General features: G+C 45.8%; 1 protein-coding gene across 1 annotated transcript; it reads right to left on the reverse strand.

The window, feature by feature from the left end:
* Positions 1 to 5703: 5703 nt before the first annotated feature.
* LOC117088318 (vacuolar protein sorting-associated protein 18 homolog) lies at positions 5704 to 18071 on the reverse strand. Its single transcript, XM_033219516.1, is given in 6 exon segments — positions 5704 to 6051; positions 11550 to 11968; positions 11971 to 13419; positions 13565 to 13656; positions 16500 to 16641; positions 17718 to 18071. Coding segments are annotated over 6 exon segments (2325 nt in total). The 5' UTR covers positions 17809 to 18071; the 3' UTR covers positions 5704 to 5919.
* Positions 18072 to 19197: the final 1126 nt, after the last annotated feature.

The following is a 19197-nucleotide window of genomic DNA, read 5'->3' on the forward strand; positions in this document are numbered from 1 at the left end:
TGGTTTTGACACGATCCAAGTGCATTACACGTATTGTGCATTTTGTTTATATTATTATTACATTGCAATATATAATGAAATAATGATACAACTCACCATAATGTAGAATCAGTGGGAGCCCTGAGCTTGTTTTCATACAACTAGACAGTCCTATCTGGGGGTGATGGGAGACAGTGACAGATCATCAGGCATTAGATTCTCATAAGGAGCATGCAGCCTAGATCCCTTACATGTGCGGTTCACAATAGGGTTTGCAACCCTGTGAGAACCTAATGCCGCTGCTGATCTGACAGGAGGCAGAGCTCAGGCAGTGATACGATTTGGCTCTGCTTCCCCACCCAAATCTCATCTCAAATTGCATTCCCCACATGTTGAGGGATGGACCTATAATCCCTACATGTCAAGGGAGGGAGGTGATTGGATGATGGGGGTGGTTTCCCCCGTGCTGTTTTCACGACAGTGAGTTATCACAAGGTCTGATGGTTTTATACAGGGTTCTTCCCCTTTCGCACTCTCTCTCTCTCTTCTCTCACCTGCTGCCATGTAAGATGTGCCTGCTTCCCCTTCCACCATGATTGCAAGTTTCCTGAGGCCTCCCCAGCCCCGCAGAACTGTAAGTCAATTGCCCCGCAGAACTGTAAGTCAATTAAACCTTTTTATAAATTACCCAGTCTCAGGCAGTTCTTTACAGCAGTGTGAGAATGGACTAATCCAGGCAGTAATGTGAGCAATGGGGAGCAGCTGTAAATACAGACGAAGTTTCACAGACTGATACCGGTCCTTAAGCCCAGGGTTGGGGACCCCTCGTGCAATCAGTCAAAAGTAACATTCACTGAGACAGGGAACACAGAAAATATACAGATTAGAAGGAAAAGATGATAAATTTGCTTTTAATTACATTGAATTTGAGGTCCAAACTACGGAAGCTATCCAGTGGGCATTTTCCATTACATATGTAGAACTTAGAAAAAAATTCAAAATTGGAAGTATAAATTTGGGAGCTGGCAATGTAGAGATGGTATTTAATCCAATGGAATGGATGAGATCTGCCAAGAAAAGAGTGTAGAGCGAGAAGAGAAGAAGGAAGAGATTTCACAAGATATTTGAAAGAGCGGTTAGAGGAGTATGAAAAGCATCAGGAGAGGAAAGTGTCATGAAAACCAAGGGAGGTGGGACTTTAAGACTCCCACTTACGCAGAGGTCAGACCAGACCCTGCAGGGAAACCAGATATGCTAACTAGGCACAGAATAGGGTTACAGCGCCTGGAACCCTGTCAGGCACTGTGGGCATGTTCCAAAGATTTGCCAGAGAATGCAAATCTGTCATCAGATTGAAGTGATCAGTTTTGGCTGGAAGTCAAAGATGGAGCAAAAGGTCAAACACCAAGTAAATGCAGAACCTCAGAGGTGGAGGATCGAGACTGGAAAAAGGCAAAAAAAAAAAAAAAAAGAGGTCTGGGATTTTTGCTGGAGCTCCTACTTGCCAAGTTCTGGCCAGAGGGTAGACTGGGTCAGAATAAACACAAGAGGTGGTCAATTGTTTCCAGGAACTAGAGGCCTGAAGGGCCACTGGAAATTGGCTAGTAGGTATTGAAACAATTTTGTTAGTTTTGGAGGAAGAAAAGGCAAACTACCGAAGGCAATGAGTGGAGACATCTTCCTCAAGATTGCTGACTGCTAATAGAATTTTGTGTGGAAGCTTGAGGAGTAGGGAGGCTGAAAAGAAGATGCTGAAGATATTTGTAGGCTCAGGGTAAGAATCTATTGAAGAAAGCGACATGGAAGACTGAAAGAACGCATAATATAAGAAATCAAGGTGGGAGTCAGGAGATGGAACCAAAGGACCTATGAAGATGCTACCTCTGAAAATAATGTCTTCTCTTGCTTTATTGTCTTTGTCAGTTCTTGCCACTAAAACAAAACACCTGAGACTGGATAATTTATAAATAATATACATTTATTTCTCACAGTTCTGGAAGCTGGAAAGTCCAAGATTAAGGTGCTGGCAAGGCCCTACTTCTTAACATTATTGCGATCAAATTTCAACATATGCATTTTGGAGGACACATTCAGACCATAGCATTGATCTTATCTTTTGGTGGGAGAGGAAAAAAAAAAAAAAACAGGAGAATAATATGGCAGAAGTCTAGAGACCTGGTGAGGGATACTGCGGGAGTTCATAACTGACAGTCTTTGCTTTCTTAGTAAAGCCAGGCTGGGTCATCCACTCGGAGAGCTGGAATGTGGAGGGTGCCCACAGTTTTGAAGAGGAGAAAGTAAAGCTTTGGAATAATGGGGGCTGCAGAGAAAGAGGACTGTCCGGGATAGATGAGTAATTAGATTTGCACTGAAGGCACAGCTCAGGCAGGGAGTCAGAATGAGACAAGATGTTTCCTAGAATTTCCTAGAGATGATTAGAGCCAGAGGGTCTAAGAACAGGGAAAGAAAGAAATAAACTAGATAGTATGCCTGCTAGGAACAAAGGAAAGAAAAGAGGATAATGAATCCAAAAGTGTCAAAGAGGGTATGATGAAAGGACTGATTGACCAGTCTGCCCTGAGCTGCTTCTAGGCTGAGGTCAGAGCCTAGCACATTTCCTACCAGTGTCTGACACACAAAATACATGCAACAAATGTGGAATAAATGAATGAACAAGTGAACGACTGAATGAACAAGCACACGCTGGAAATTCAGGCTGGTTATGGAGGAAATGAAGTGGACTAGGAAGGAATCAAGAAGCAGGACTGTGTCCTGACGCAGAAGAACAGGTTTTATGGAAATGGAAAAGTTTGAGAAGAGAAAAAAATACAAGGTTGCCGGCAGAGAGTCATTTCAAAATTGAAATTTTCAGAGGAGCAGTTAAAAGTGATCCAAAAGTCCAAAATACACTTCTGTAAATGGAATTGGTAAAATGAAATGGAGGTAAATGTCTGTGTCAGGGCAGGCCATTTGATGGCTCATCAGTAAATATCATGATGTCACTAAAGCTGACCGTAGATGCTGGAATAGAGAGAAGCTGTGAGCCAAGCTCCAAAGTCCCTAGGGTTAAGAAGAAATGACCCAGGGGTGACAGTAACGAGAACTTGAATGATTTATAAATTTATTTGTATCATCGAGATAATAACATGGGCCCTCCCTACCACCTGGAATTCTTGTAAGGATTAAATAAAAGAAGAATTACATCAACGTTTTTGTTTGAAAGTAAAAGATGCAAGTGTTCAGGACACTTCATTGTTGGGTGAAAACTACACAAAATTGTCAGAAAGCAGTTTTGGGGAGCCAGGATAATGCTGAGTCCTTTTTAAGAAGCCAAAATAATATCCATTCTTACCAGTGTGAGATGGTATCTCATTTGGTTTTTTGTTTTTCTGGGTTTTTTTGAGACGGAGTCCCACTCTGTTGCCCAGGCTAGAGTGCAGTGGTGCAATCTTGGCTCACTGCAACCTCTCCCTCCCAGTTCAAGTGGTTCTCCTGTCTCAGCCTCCTGAGTAGCTGGGATTACAGGCATGCACCATCATGCCGGGTTAATTTTTGTATTTTTAGGAGAGACAGGCTTTGGTTATGTTGGTCAGGCTGGTCTCAAACTCCTGACCTCAGGTGATCGGACCACCTCAGCCTCCCAAAGTGCTGCGATTACAGGCATGAGCCTGTAATCTAGGCTATAAACTGAGCCTGTGAACTCAGTTCCTAGATCCCTTCCTTGTTTATTGCCTCTCAGGGCCTGTGCCCCTGACACAAGCCTCCCTGGCCACACAGATGTATGTGTCTTAAATTTTTAATATTCTTCCCACCATTTTTTTCTAATGATGACCTGTTTGGAACCCTAACTTCTGCTCATTCCCACCCTGCACTCTTGGACTTCTGAGGTTGGTCTATTTCACGATGAGACATTGTTCACTTGCTTTTAATTTCTAAACATTAAACCTTTTTGGTTACAGTAAACTTAACTTCTCTAACAAGTACAAAACTCAGGTACTCTTTAGACCATCACTGAGACTCTGGGGTAGTGTTTTCTGGCTCTTTTGAGAACAAGGACTATCAAACCTGAGGCTAACCACTCTTGCCCGCCGCCCACCTATAACTTCATACTCACTTGTTCTATCGCATCCCTCTCCCAAAACCTGTTCCAGTATCTGTACATTTCAAAGCTGTAGGAAAAGAACCATGGGGGAAAAAATGAAAATGTTAGACGGGAAAAAGAGAAAATAGAGGAGTTAGTTACAAGGGAAGAAGATAAACATTAGTTCTAGATCAGAAGTATTTTGGATAACAGAAATAAAGGTTTTGAAAATGAAAAAGTATAAGAGTGACTACAGGGATAGTAAAAAGGTTCAGCCTTCTCTTCATTCCTTTGATCCTGCCATAAGAATAAAAGGAGGGAGGGTTTTATTGCAAGAGAGAAAATTGAAAGAGATGAGATTGAGATCTTGAGGAGGTGGAAGATGTCTTCAAAAAACTGCTGCAAATAACTCCCCAGGAAATCAAGATGTTTTGAATTAAAAGAAGAGGGATTAGTCCAGGTGATGTTACACAGCATAAATTGCAGTTAGCCCAATCTCATTATCATAAAATGCTGACAGTGATAATGTACTTGCCGGCTGTTCCTATACAACAAAATAGCAACAGATGTTATTATAATCATGATAAGCTTAATAAACTTTTTCACAAACTACCTTTAATCATTTCTGAATAAAGGAATAGTCAAACAGATAATTATTAATACAAAAAGTAGAATAAAAATGAATGCAGTACCCAGTTTAAAAAGCAATTTTTGATTCTTGTTCTGCTACATTCTTTCCCGTAAAGCAAACTACTGTAACAAAATGAAGTTTGCATTTCGGTTATATCCAAGGGCATTATTCAATTTCACAATTTCCACTGTAGTTATTATACTGCTATCATTTAATTCGTGGTGCCTAGAATCACTTAAAAAAATCTATGTCAACAATTATGGTCCTTTATTCTTTTCCCTGTGAGTATTATCTTGCCTGTCCTCAAACAACATAATGGAGGAAAAAAATGACTGTTAAGTGTAACATTAATTAAAGTGCAGAAAACCATAGTCAACATCACACTTGCAAGGTCTGGAATGGAGAACTAATGTATAGAATATTGTCCAGGGGCAAAAATTCACGTATATACAGGACATGGTAGATCAACTTCTCTACTGCATTATACGCATTCATCTGGCTTAAGTTAAAATGAATGAATAAATTGAAACTATAGTCACACAAATAACACAATCTTGGAATCATATATAATTCTATCATTTATAAAATGTTTGAGAGCTGTGGTCATTTAATTTTATTTTATTTTATTTTATTTTTTTTTTTTTTGAGACAGGGTCTTGCTCTGTCACCCAGGCTGGAGTACAGGGGCACAATCTCATTTCACTGCAACCTCCGCCTCTTGCATTCAAGTGATTCTCCTGTCTCAGCCTCCCAAGCAGCTGACACTACAGACGTGCACCACCACGCTCGACTAATTTTTTTGTTCTTATAGAGACAGGGCTTTGCCCTGTTGGCCAGGCTAGTCTTGAACTACTGACCTTACGAGATCCACAAGCCTTGGCCTCCCACAGTGCTGGGATTACAGGCATGAACAACCGCACCTGGTCTGTGATCATTTTTGATAAATGATTTTTACAATAACCCAGTGAAATAGAAAGTGCATTATGCCCACTTTAGAAGTAAATAAAGGGAATCACGGATAGGTTAAGAAACAACTACTAGGTCAGAAAGCTAATAAATGGAGAGTCAGTAGTTTGCAAGAAGTTAAGTTCTCTAACTTTCAGACAGTTTTCTTGCTACTATATTTTTTAACATTTTAGGGCTTACCTAAACATCAATATCATCTACAAGTTCAGTGAGACCCTTAGAAATCTTCTTTCATGTCTTGTCACAGTTCTTTCTCCAATTTCTAACAATAGAGTCTCCCAAGATTCTCTCTCTTCAAGAATGTTAGCCCACTCTTCACTTCCGTCTGGAAGATGATTATATGATCTACCACTTTGAGAAAATTCAAGTTAGGAATAAATACCCAACTTGATATCTGTAAAAGAACATATATTTTTAGTTTCAATATTTCTTCTAGACAAATAAATTATTTGCAGATAATTTTATTCCATTGATATTATGTTCTTTCTTGTACTGTCTCCTTTTTCATATACTATGTGCTACTAGGCTACTCTGTTAATCCAATAGAAGAATAGCAAACTTTCTGTCTCTACTGCTGTTGAAATTGCACTGACAATTCTATTATCTAGAAATCCAGAGTTTTACCGGTTTTCAGTGAAAAGGACCAGGATCTATATTGGGACGATATTACATTTGCTGATGCTTAAATTAGCTAATCTTATCTGACAGTAGTAAAAGTAAAGATACATTTTGCATCACTATATCACTTCCTAAGGAAGATAAGCTTTTGGCTGTTAGGCTAACTCTATATAAATTCAAACTGGAGATAGAAGGAAAACGTACACAATTTTGCTAAAGATAGGTACTCAAATACAATGAAAAGGCTGAATTTGGATGTTTCATTTTCTCATTACACTGTCTTAAAAGATGTGAGTCAGAAAGCCTTTACATTAGTCCAGTACATCCTGTTTATCTAATTCTCACCACTACCTATTGATTTTATTTTCCAAGGCTTTTTGAATTAACGTCCCTTGACTGACCCATAAAGGGATTTGAGTTGAATAATCAGACTCATGCGTTAGGTTAGCATGGTCCCTGAAATAGCAACATCAGTGTGACTGGAATTTGTTAGAAATGCAAATTTTGGGGTCCACTCTAAGCCTACGGAACCAAATACTGATGACGGAGCCTCAAATCCACGCTTTAACACACTCTCCAGATGATTCTACAATAGCTAAAGTTTGAGAACCACTGCTTTAGTATTAAAGAGATGGAATCAGATAGAACCCAAACTCTCTAAAGAGAGTTTTAGAAAGAAAATCAGAAATTGATGCACTGTGTTTTGCGACATAGGTCTTTAGGAGGCACACTTCCCTGTGTATGTGTTTACCCTCAAGACAACATTCTGAGACAATATCCACTGTTCTATAGTTGTCTGCAAGTGGAAAGCACGCTTCTAGAAAACCTGTGTTTGGGAGAGAATAAGGAATTCCAACTTTATGTGGTTTCTAACTAAAAGGAATATAGTTTCATTCCTTAATTAATAATTGATTAACACTCCTTACAGAACATTCTCACAAACCTCCTTTTTCACAAACCTCGGGCTGACAACAATATAATTTGCATATTGTAAAAATGATACAATATAATCATACACTAACAGCTTAGAAGCTTTTACTATGTATAAAATATTTAGATTTAAAAGTTCATTTTCTGCAATAAAACTCAAATAATTACTGATGACTTCTTAGTAAGTTAAATGTACACACAATTTTAGATACAATTTTAGATGAAAACAGATGGTTACAAGAATTTTCAAACTAGAAGAGTAATCCTTTTACTTTTTTTTTTTTTTTGAGACGGAGTCTCGCTCTGTCGCCCAGGCTGGGGTGCAGTGGCCGGATCTCGGCTCACTGCAAGCTCCGCCCCCCAGGTTTACGCCATTCTCCTGCCTCAGCCTCCCGAGTAGCTGGGATTACAGGCGCCCGCCACCTCGCCCAGCTAGCTTTTTGTATTTTTTAGTAGAGACGGGGTTTCACCGTGTTAGCCAGGATGGTCTCGAACTCCTGACCTCGTGATCCGCCCGTCTCGGCCTCCCAAAGTGCTGGGATTACAGGCTTGAGCCACCGCACCCGGCATCCTTTTACTTTTTGTGGGGCCTTCAGGAATCGTTATAAAGATCATCTTCTGAAAAAAGAGAAATCTTCATATAAATTTTTACTGAATTATGTCATTGGTTTTTTACACTATCTACATAATTTGTTTGTAATGACAGAAATATGTTGCAATTAGTATGATCATTCTTAGACGTTTTAGTACTTTCATTTACAAGTGATTGTTAGTATTGGAAAGTGGCTTTTATAAATCTGAATGTTAACTGCAGTCATTACTCATAGTCACTCTTCTTTTGGAGGTCTGGGTAACGACCCTAGTGTTTCACCTTTCTTCGAATATACAACGAACCACCAAAGGCTTTCTCCTAAGTAAATCAGCTGCTGTCAAGAGACTTTCATTATTCCGAAAATCGGTTAAGCTGACATATGGTTTACCATGTGGAAGTTTGCTTTGAATTTCTGAACTATGTCTTTAAAAGTCAATATCCATAAGGATCTTTGTTATAAGTGGGCTAAGGACATGAATAGACAATTCTTGAAAGAAGATCCACAAATGGCCAAGAAACATAAGAAGAATGCTCCACGTTACTAATGATCAGGGAGATGCAAATCAAAACCACAATGTGATCCCACCTTACTCCAGCAACAATGGCCATAATCAAAAAAATGTAGATGTTGGCATGGATGCGGTGAACAGGGAACACTTCTACACTGCTGGTGGGAATGTACACTAGTACAATCGCCATGGGAAACAGTGTGGAGATTCCTGAAAGAACTCAAAGTAGAGCTACCATTTGATCCAGCAATCCCACTACTGGGTATCTACTCAGAGGAAAAGGAGTCATTATCAAAAAACATACTTGCACATGCATGTTTATAGCAGCACAATTCACAATTGCAAAAATGTGGAACCAACCCAAATGCTCATCAATCAACAAGTGGATAAAGAAACTGTGGTATGTATATACAATGGAATACTACTCAGCCATAAAAAGCAATGAGTTAATGGCATTCACGGTGACCCAGATGAGACTGGAGACTATTATTCTAAGTGAAGTAACTCAGGAATGGAAAACCAAACATCTTACATTCTCCCTCATAAGTGGTAGCTAAGCTATGAGGATACAAAGGCATAAGAATGACACAATGGATTCTGGAGACTCGAGGAAAGGGTCAGAAGCGGGTGAGGACTAAAAGACTACAAATAGGGTGCAGTGTATAATGTCTGGGTGATGGGTGCACCAAAATCTCACAAATCACCACTAAAGAACTTACTCATGTAACCAAACATCACCCGTTCCTCAATAACCTATGGAAATAAATAAATAAATAAAAATGTAAGTCAAATCCATTTCCTCATATAAATTAGATTATGATATAGGTTTTGATTCTTCACTAAGAGTCTATTTCTTAAATTTTTACAGCAATAGCCAGAAGTATGTTGCGTAATCAACTACCAGCTATGTTATGTATCTGTAGATTTGATTTTGTTGAAAGTTCCACATATATAAAGCAGTTCAAAATTAAGTACATTACCTTAAAATTGTACAACAGTTTTGATTTCATAGTACTATCAGACACAAATCCCATAATTGCCAGTTGAATAAGTATTTAATATGGTTCAGTATGATAAACTGTATGTGGATATTTTTTAAAATCGAGTTTCCTGTTCCAGCTAGATTTTCCCCACAACCATTTAAAAGGAATATAAAGGACCATACATATATCCATAAAACAACTTTCAAGACATTTTAAAAGATAGAAACTATACAAAGTATCTTCTCTGACCATTATGGACTGAAGCAAAACTGAAAAAACCCTAGAAAAATCACAAGCGTGAAAATTAAGCAAAACACACTTAAATAGTTAATGAGTGTCCATTGTTAGGCTGCCATAAAAAATTACTACAGGCCAGGCGTGGTGGCTCAAGCCTGTAATCCCAGCACTTTGGGAGGCCGAGGCGGGCGGATCACAAGGTCAGGAGATCGAGACCATCCTGGCTAACACAGTGAAACCCCGTCTCTACTAAAAAATACAAAAAACTAGCCGGGCGAGGTGGCGGGCGCCTGTAGCCCCAGCTACTCGGGAGGCTGAGGCAGGAGAATGGCGTAAACCCGGGAGGTGGAGCTTGCAGTCAGCCGAGATTGCGCCACTGCACTCCAGCCTGGGCGACAGAGCGAGACTCCGTCTCAAAAAAAAAAAAAAAGAATCCTAGTCACATGAAAATAAGACCAACCATATGATTTAATTGTGGCTTAACTGCCCCTTTAAAGACTCAGTCTCCAAATACAGTCATATTCTGAGGTACTGGAAGTTAGGACTTTAGCAAATAATTTTTTAGTTCACAATAAAGTTCAAAGAACAAATAAATCATTTAAGATAAATAAAAATGGAAACAGCATGCCAAAACTTATGGGATCTTGCAAAAGCAGTGCTTGAAGGGAAATTTACAGCTATAAATGCCTACATTTAAAAAGACAGGATCCCATATTGACAACCTAACTTAATGCTTTCATTCTTATAGAGCCCCAGGTGAATCTCACATTTGTATATTAAAGATTCAATTTAAAATAAACTCCCAAGTCACAATGGACATTTACCCTAGAATATATATTTCAGCATCGGCCTGGGGCCATGCAAGGACAATTCCTAGAAGGAGGGTAGAGTCCACAGCTGTTCTAGTTATGTACTTTTGTATTTACCTTTACAAATGTTAGCAGGAGGATATGGTCTAGGTAGCCCACCCCGATGCCGAAAGAAAATGGTAAATTATAGAGACAAAACGGTATAGCAGTTTGACTTCTACTTCTCAAGGTCTTGCGGTTCCATTATCCCTGGCCACAGTTGGGTTCTCTTATGCGAGTAAGTTGGTGAAAGCTAACACCTGCTATTGGAAGTGAGGAGATACTGGGAGTAGCTTCTCTCTTAGGGAACAATAAATATTACCTAAAAGAAATGAACTCTGGAAAGAACAATTAGATGGTGCAGGGCATGTGTGCAAGTTAAGATATGCTTGGGTTTGGCTTAGGTAGCCGTTGATATCAGGACATCAACTTGGTACCAAAATTAACTCAAGGCAATCCATCAACAATAGCATTTCTTTTCTCCTTTTTGGGTTGGCCCAGCCCCTCAGTCTAGCATTTCCTTACTCACTAAATGATGCTGAGAATAACCCTAACATCAATAATATCTTTCATTAGTGTTTTTTTTTTTTTTTTTTTGAGGCGGAGTCTTGCTCTGTCACCCAGACTGGAGTGCAATGGCATGATCTCAGCTCACTGCAACCTCCACCTCCCAGGTTTAAGCGACTCTCCTGCCTCAGCCTCCTGAGTAGCTGGGATTACAGGCGTGCACCATAATGCCTGGCTAATTTTTATACTTTTAGTAGAGATGGGGCTTCCCCATGTTGGTCAGGCTGGTCTCGAACTCCTGACCCTGTGATCCGCCTGTCTTGGCCACCCAAAGTGCTGGGATTACAGGCACGAACCACCACACCCGGCTCTGAGTACTTTTCATACACAGAACTTTATCACCCCTAAGAGGTAAATGTACTATAACACTGACCCCCTTTTGTGGCCGAATAATCTGAGCACAGAGAGGTTCAGAAACTAGCCCAAGGTCACACAGCTTAGTAAGTGAAATGGCCAGAATTCAAATCTGACTTAACAGTCCAGCTCTTAACCTTCCTTCTCTGCAAGGGAAGCCAACACCCTCTAGCCACAGCCTCCCAAGCCCTTCCACAAAGAGCTGCTGCTCTTTGGGTCCCTCTCCCAGCTGGAGTCAAGATGCACTGGCTTACCTGCAGGGCCAGGTCCACGGCCTCCTCATACAGCTCCAGGACCTTGTAGACGTGGACACAAGCGCGGTGGTGGCCATGCTCAGCACAGAGCCGCAGCGCATACTTGAGGTTGTAATGCACCCGGTGTGGGCTGGCCCCAGCCTGCTCGAGATAAGCCAGCAGTGAGTCCGGCCGGCCACGGGCATACAGCGACAGCAGGTAGTTGTGTATGGCCTGCTCAGTCTCCCCCAGCACGTTCACGCAGAACTCCATGTAGCGGATCGCCTGGCTCACCTGCTGGACCTCACCACCCTGACTGTAGTTCACCAGGGCAGGGATGAGCTGCCGAGCATCCAGCCGGCTGCCCAGCTCAATCCAGGCATCTACAAGCTGGCGGGGGATGTGACAGATGAGGATGGATGAGAACTTGTAGAAGAGCTGGGGTCGCGGTGGCGGGCGAGCACAGCCAGGGCCTCCTCGTAGGCCTCGTGCTGACAGTGGTAAGCTACCACCCGCTCATAGTCCTGCATGATCACTGCAAAGTATACCATGTGCTCTGTGTCCCCATGACTGGCGAGCAGCTCATGGATAGAGGCCCGGCTGGCAAAGAGCCACTCTTTGTGGCGGGGGCTGCTGAGGAAGGTACGAAAGCATTCCTTGGTTTCTCGGTAGAGGGTCAGGGCCTCTGGGTCGCCCTGTAGAGCCCCAAGCCGGCTCAGGTAGAGCTCTGTCAGCCAGGTGGTCAGCAGTGTGGCCTGGGTACGCTCGGCTGCCTTCAAACTGGCCAGTTTTCGCTGCAGGAACTCGGCCAGAGCCTCCTCCTGTCGGGCTTCCAGGAACTTGAGGGCAATCTCCTCAAAGTAGCTCTGGGTCAGGGCATAGCAGCGTGCGCTCTCCAGGTAGCGACGCTGGCGAAAGCAGAAATCGGCCTCCCGGGCCAGGACCGTGTCCAGGCAGTCGGGCCGCTCTCGGCAATACTCTTTGGCCAGATCAAAGCGGTTCATGTCCAGATAGGTGCGCCAGACATCTCGGGCCTCCCGTTGCACATGGTAGCGGAAGACAGCCCGCTCAGTGTAGGCCCACAGCTGGCCTGTGGAGGAGTCCTTCACCATGTGCTTCAGCGGCCCAAATTTCTCCAGGAAGTGATCCCGCAGCACCACCTGCCCGGTCAGTGTGCACACTGCCTCCACCCGGTCTGCCAGCAGCAGCAGGAAGTGGAACTGAGTCAAGACGATGGCTAGGGGTGGGCTGGCCCCAGGCCCTACCCCCTCTGGGTACTCCCAGACTCGCTCCTCGCTCAGCAGAGAGTCAGGGCGTCCACAGTCCAATGCCCCATATAACACACCATCCCCCATCATCCAGGCAAAGGCCCGGGGTGCGGAGCGCAGCTTGGGAGTGTAGAAGGCCAGCTCACTGTAGCCCAGGTTGCTGGGAAACTCACGGAATGGGGGTGGGTGGTCCGTGTAAGCTGCAAAGAGCCCTGAGAAACCCTGAGCCTCAGCCCCCTCTGCTGCTCGGCCTATGAACTGGAAGAGGCGCTGCCGAGTGGTGGCAATAACGAAGCTACGCCCATCAGGGCCCCGCTCGGCCTCAAGGGAGCACACAGGTGCTGGACCCCCTTCTTCATTGAGCACGTACAACGGGCGGAAGTAGAGATCCGGAGCAGGGCCGAAAAGCCCACCTTCGCTGGCTGAGAGCTCTGCTTCGAAGATGTGGCCTTGGGCAGTCCCGACCAGGATGGGGCCTGTGCTGCTCTCGGTGCCCAGTGCCTTGTTCCAACCCACACTCTCCACCAGCTGCCCCTTCCAGCGTGCTAGTGGCCGTACCTTCTGTCCGTTTCGGTTCACGTAGAGGACCTCCGTGCTGCTCAGGGCAATCAGCAAGTGAGAGCCTGGAGTGGGGAGAGTATGGCACCCCAGTGGATGCTGCCATTCCCACTCTCAGCCTGCTCCTGGCCCCCACACCACCCTCAGAGCCCACCCACCCAGGCAGTGACTGACCAGAGGCCCCCTCCTCGGATCTCCACTGTCACTTACCAGTATGGTCAAGGAACATCTTGTGAACTTTTGCGTCATCCTTACGTCCCAGCTCCACGTGGTTGGGCTCACTTGCCTTGCCCAAGTCAATGCTGTGGGGACAAGCGTCACCATCACTCTAGAGAAGGGAAGATCCTTTTTTGGATCATGAACCTCTTTAAGAATCTGATAAAAGCCATAGACTTTCTTCCCTGAAGCCTACATCTACGCATAAGATGCTGAATACAGGCCAGGTACAGTGGCTCAGGCCTGTAATCCCAGCACTTTGGGAGTCCGAGGCGGGTAGACTGCTTAAGCTCAGGAGTTTGAGGCCAGACTGGGTAACATGGTGAAATCCCATCTCTACAAAAAATACAAAAAATAGTAGCCGGGTGTGGTGGACACATCTGTGGTCCCAGCTATTCCGGAGGCTGAGGTGGGAGATCATCTGAGCCTGGGAGGCAGAGATTGCAGTCAGCTGAGACTGCACCACTGCATTCCAACCTGGGCAACAGAGTGAGACTCTATCTCAAAAAAAAAAAAAAAAAATTGCTGAATACAGAAGCTCTGCCTATGGAGTAGCCCTGGGCCCTACTTAAGAACTCTCTTGCCAGCCCTGGGTCCTACTTAAGAACTCTCTTGCCAGGCCCGGTGGCTCACACCTGTCATCTCAGCTTTTAGGGAGGCAGAGGCGAGAGGATAGCTTGAGCCCAGGAGTTTGAGACCTGCCTAGGCAATATAGCAAGACCATGTTCTCCACAAAAAGGGGGAAAAAGAAAAAAAAGACAAATAGGCCAGGCGCGGTGGCTCACACCTGTAATCCCAGCACTCTGGGAGGCTGAGGTGGTCGGATCACGAGGTCAGGAGATCGAGACCATCCTGGCTAAGACAGTGAAACTCCATCTCTACTAAAAATACAAAAAATTAGCCGGCGCCTGTGGTCCCAGCTACTCGGGAGGCTGAGGCAAGAGAATGGTGTGAACCCGGCAGGCGGAGCTTGCAGTGAGCTGAGATGGCACCACTGCACTGCAGCCTGGGCGACAGCAAGACTCCGTCTCAAAAAAAAAAAAAAACAACAAAAAATCCTCTTAGCTCTGCAAGCTCCCTCACCTTATTTTGAGAAATCACTAAGGAGAAGATTTTCCCATCTGCTCAAAAAATCTCCATTGAAGACTCAATCAGACTTGGGGGAAAAAACCAAAAGATCTCCAGTGCATCTGGGAAGACAGGCAGAGACATCCCAGACTGCTGGGGTAAGAAGGGAGCAACGAAGAGCAGCTCATAGTTACTGGGCACTTTTGCATACCAAGCCCCATGCCGAAAGCTTCATCAGTCTAGTATTATCTCAATCCATCTTGACAAAAACCTTGAGGAGTACTCCTGTTTATATTCTCTTTATGAAAGTCTTTCCAAATTATATGCTTGTTCTAACTAAAGAATCGATGCAAAGATGTATAAAGAATGACTTAATTTTCTTCTCAAACTCCTGTTATTCCCCACTGAGAAAACTCACGTTAACATCTTTTTTCATACTCATAACACAAATAGGGTGGTTTTGTTGCTATTACAAAAATGCCTTCATATTGCATATATGTATATGTGTCTTAATTTGTAAATTAATGATATTTCGTGAGCATCCCACTAGTCAATCGATATAGCTCTAACTGGTTTTTTTTCACCCCCAAACCCAGTTTTCCAGGATAACTCTTCTTTTTTTTGAGACAGAGTCTCACTCTTATCACCCAGGCTAGAGTGCAGTGGCATGGTCTCGACTCACTGCAACCTCTGCCTCCCGGGTTCAAGCCATTCTCTTGCCTCAGCCTCCCAAGTAGCTGGGATTACAGGCATGCGCCACCACACATGGCTAATTTTGTATTTTTAGTAGAGATGGAGTTTCTCCATGTTGGCCAGGCTGGTCTTGAACTCCCGACCTCAGGTGGTCTGCCTGCCTCAGCCTCCCAAAGTACTGGGATTACAGGCGTGAGCCACCACGCCCAGCCAGGATAATTCTTTTTTTTAAACAGCTGCATTGTATTCTATTTTATGGCTGAACTACAATTTAATCACCATTTTCCCGTTGATGGGCATTCAGCTTGGATCCAGTTTTTCCTACCACAAGAATGCTACAATCAATACTCCTATGTCTACACTCCACACTCCTAAACAGCTTTTTTTCCCTTTCCCTTTTTTTTTTTTGAATCAGAGTCTCCCTGTTGTCACCCAGCTGGAGTTCAATGGCATGGCTCACTGCAACTTCTGGCTCTCGGGTTCCAGCAATTCTCCTGCCTCAGCCTCCCTAGTAGCTGAGATTACAGGCGCCCACCACAATGCCCAGCTAATTTTGTATTTTTAGTAGAAACAGGTTTCACCATGTTGGCCAGGCTGGTCTGGAACTCCTGATCTCAGGTGATCCACCCTCCTCAGCCTTCCAAAGTGCTGGAATTACAGGTGTGAGCCACTGTGCCTGGGCTTTTTTTTTTTTTTTTTTTTAAGAGACAGGAGTACAGTGATGCAAACACAGCTCACTGCAGCCTTGAACTCCTGGGCTCAAGTGATGCTCTTGCCTCGGCTTCCCCAGTAGTTGGGACTGCACCACTACACCTGGCTAATTTTAAAAAATTTGTTTTGGTAGAGATGGGTGTCTCACTATGCTGCTCAAGCTAGTTTCAAACTCCTGATCTCATGTGATCCTCTTGTCTGGGCCTCCCAAAGTGCTGAGATTATAGGTGTGAGCCACCATGCCCTGCCAGGCCAGATTCTTGAGCCACCATGCCCTGCCAGGCCAGATTCTCAACCACTACCCTGTATTGGCTCTCTTTGGAAAGGGATAGGATATTTCCTGAAAACTCCAAATTCACTGCTTTACTTGCCTGGAATGGAAGAAAGGCCCCAGGAGTTAATAGTCCCCAAACACCTCTCTAGTCCCTACTCCTAAGCTCTGTGAGCCCTTGATTACCGGAGCAGTGTATCCTTGCCCAGGCTCACGCAGAGCTGATTGCTGGAGACGACAAGACTGGTGATGCGCTCGGAAGGGGTGAAGTCAATGCGCTGCTTTGTGAAGATGGGCACTTCCTTCTCCAGCTGGGCATTCACATACCCTACAGGTAAGGAATGACAAGATTAGCTATGGAAGAGAGAGATGAAGGGTCGGGAGAGGCAGAAAAAACACCACGGTGCTCCTCGCCACTTTCCTGACATATTCCTATCCCCAGGACCTTGGTTAACAAATAGTTTGCTATCAAGTCGTTTGCTGGTCACCTTTACATTAGAGGTCTGGGGCTCTTTCCACACTCTGACAGCAGTGAGGGGTTGATTCTTTGAACCCTTAAGATGCTGTCAAGCATGATGTACCTGCTCCCAGCGGTAATGGGGCTGGGTGGGGATGGGATGGGACTGGTGGTCTGGGCATTCTCCCTTATCAGGTCTTTGGCCCAGCAATCCCAGCTTCACTGAAGTAGTATAGCCCCATTCTCTACCCCTCTCCCTGCCCATGCGGTCATGGGCCTCAGTGTAGAGTTGGCAAGTGCTGGGATATTTTGAGCACTGAATGAGGGTAAAGACTAGAGTGAAAGCAGCTGCAATTCGTTAACACCACTCACTGGAACAGTTCCCCAGGGCTCCCTATGCCCTCATTCTCCTGGAGACTCACTACTTTCTACAAAAAACGTCCCAAAACTCCAGGCTGCACCCAGCTATCGCCAAGGTCGAAAAGATTTAATCTCCATTTTCCCCTGTTCAGCGACAAAATTCCCTCTGGGACCCTCCCTTCTTCTTCTGCAATATTCCGCCTTCACCAGGTTCTTTGCCCATTCCTTCCCTCCCACCTCCAGAAGAGGCCTGGTGGGAGAAGCATCAGCAGAAGCCGGGAGCCCATTCTAAGTTCTCCCAACAGCCCAACGGCGCCCGGTAGGTGAGTACTTCCTTATCTGGGCCCCAATTCCCTCTCAAAAGGACCCTAGCGGTAGAGCCTAGATCACGCCGCTGCTCCCCTAGCTCTTTCAAACTTTGACTATCCACCAGCTGGGGGCCAAGAGAGCCTGAGGAGAATCAGGGGCCTAGACCCGGAAGGCATGGCCCAGGGGACGACCCCGAGCTCTTGGAGCTGCCCTCCCCGCTGCTCCCACGCAAATGCTAGGAGAACCGAAAGGGGCAGCGGCACCCTCCTCTTCCTTACCCGAGTGGGGGATGCCCACGCTAGGGCAGCCGGGCTGCAAGACGGCCGAGCGGGACAGCGAGTTCTCGTACTCATCCAGGATGGACGCCATGGTGCCCGGCCTCTGGGCCCTTTGTCCGGGGTCTGGGGATTACGAAAGGGCTCCCCCCCCGGGGTCCCCGTCGCCCCAGAATGGAAGCTATAACTCCCCAGCCTCTGACAGATCCTGGGAACCTGCAACCTTCGCCTCCTCTTTAAAATCCTGAGGATCCTCTTGCTCTTGCCTTATGCAACGAGATAATCGGGCAGTCCTCGCCCTTGAATCTGGCGCAGTCTTGCACCCTACTCCCCGCCGCCCCACCCCCAACAAAAGATCACAGGGAGGGCTCCCTTCAGCCGGTCCCAGGTGATCCCAACCTCGCCCCGGCAGCTCAGCTGACTCCCGCCCCCGTGACGCGGGCCTAAAACGTAACTTCCGGGTTCTCAGAGCCCCACGGACGCTGGCGCACAACGTCGCCCGGCGCGCCAGCAGAAAGCCAGACGAGGGCTGCGGGCGGAGCGTGTGGCGAGTGCTGTCGAACACAAGCCCCAGGACCCTGCTGCAGTTCCAGGCTTCCACACCAGGAGGCAATCCCGGCTTTCTCAGCCCGCCTTCCCCACCGGCCTGGCGCCGCCCAGCCCTGGCTTTCGTGCCCAGGCTGCGCTCCCTCACATGGTCTGTCCAGCCTCCCGGACCAGCTCCCGCTCCCGCCTCTCTAAACAGCCTCGGAGAACCTCCCGTTCCTCAATCCAATCGCTGGCTCAGTCCCACCGTCACAGGGCACACGCAGAGAAGTCCTGGCCACTCTTCTCCCTTACCCAGAGGCCCCCCAGCTTTCAGGAGACAGCAGAGCTGGTGGCCAGGCTAGTGGGAAACCCTGTGCCAGGAACCGCCCTGACCTGCCCCACAGTGGCTCCTTGGCTGAGGGTTGCTGGGCCGCTTCCATTTACTCATTTACCAAAATGTGGTTGAGGACTTACTCTGTGCCCGGGCTTGGGCTGGCAGCTGGGGTCACAGAGATGAGGACAGACCCTCCCCGCCCTGGAAAAGGCAGCAGGGGCGCTGGACCCATTAAAATAGACCATTCTTACTAGAAAAGCAAGTGATAGATTATCCATCAGGCGTTTGCTCCACGAATGAGCGTCCACAATGTACCATGCACTGTTCAGGCTTTGGGGACGTGGCAGAGAACCAGACGGAAAATGTCTCTGGCCTGGTGGGGCGTTCCCAGCGACGTGGTCATGGCGTCGTGAGAGCATGGAGGAGCAGGGAACAAATGCCTGCCAAGTCCATCAAGAACGAGGGACAAGTGGGAGCAAGCGTGAAGGCGGGGACCACCCAGCCTGAGGTGGAGAGGGGAGCCCTCACTCAGGGACCTGCGAGGGCTGGGGCGCGACTATGGTTGGGTTTTCCTCTCCCACCTGCTTAGGCGACCCAGATGGAGTCTGTTCCCTTCTGGGG

The sequence above is a fragment of the Trachypithecus francoisi genome, unplaced genomic scaffold (assembly GCF_009764315.1).
Source record: "Trachypithecus francoisi isolate TF-2019V2 unplaced genomic scaffold, Tfra_2.0 Contig00743, whole genome shotgun sequence".
In the NCBI taxonomy this organism is placed as follows: domain Eukaryota; kingdom Metazoa; phylum Chordata; class Mammalia; order Primates; family Cercopithecidae; genus Trachypithecus; species Trachypithecus francoisi.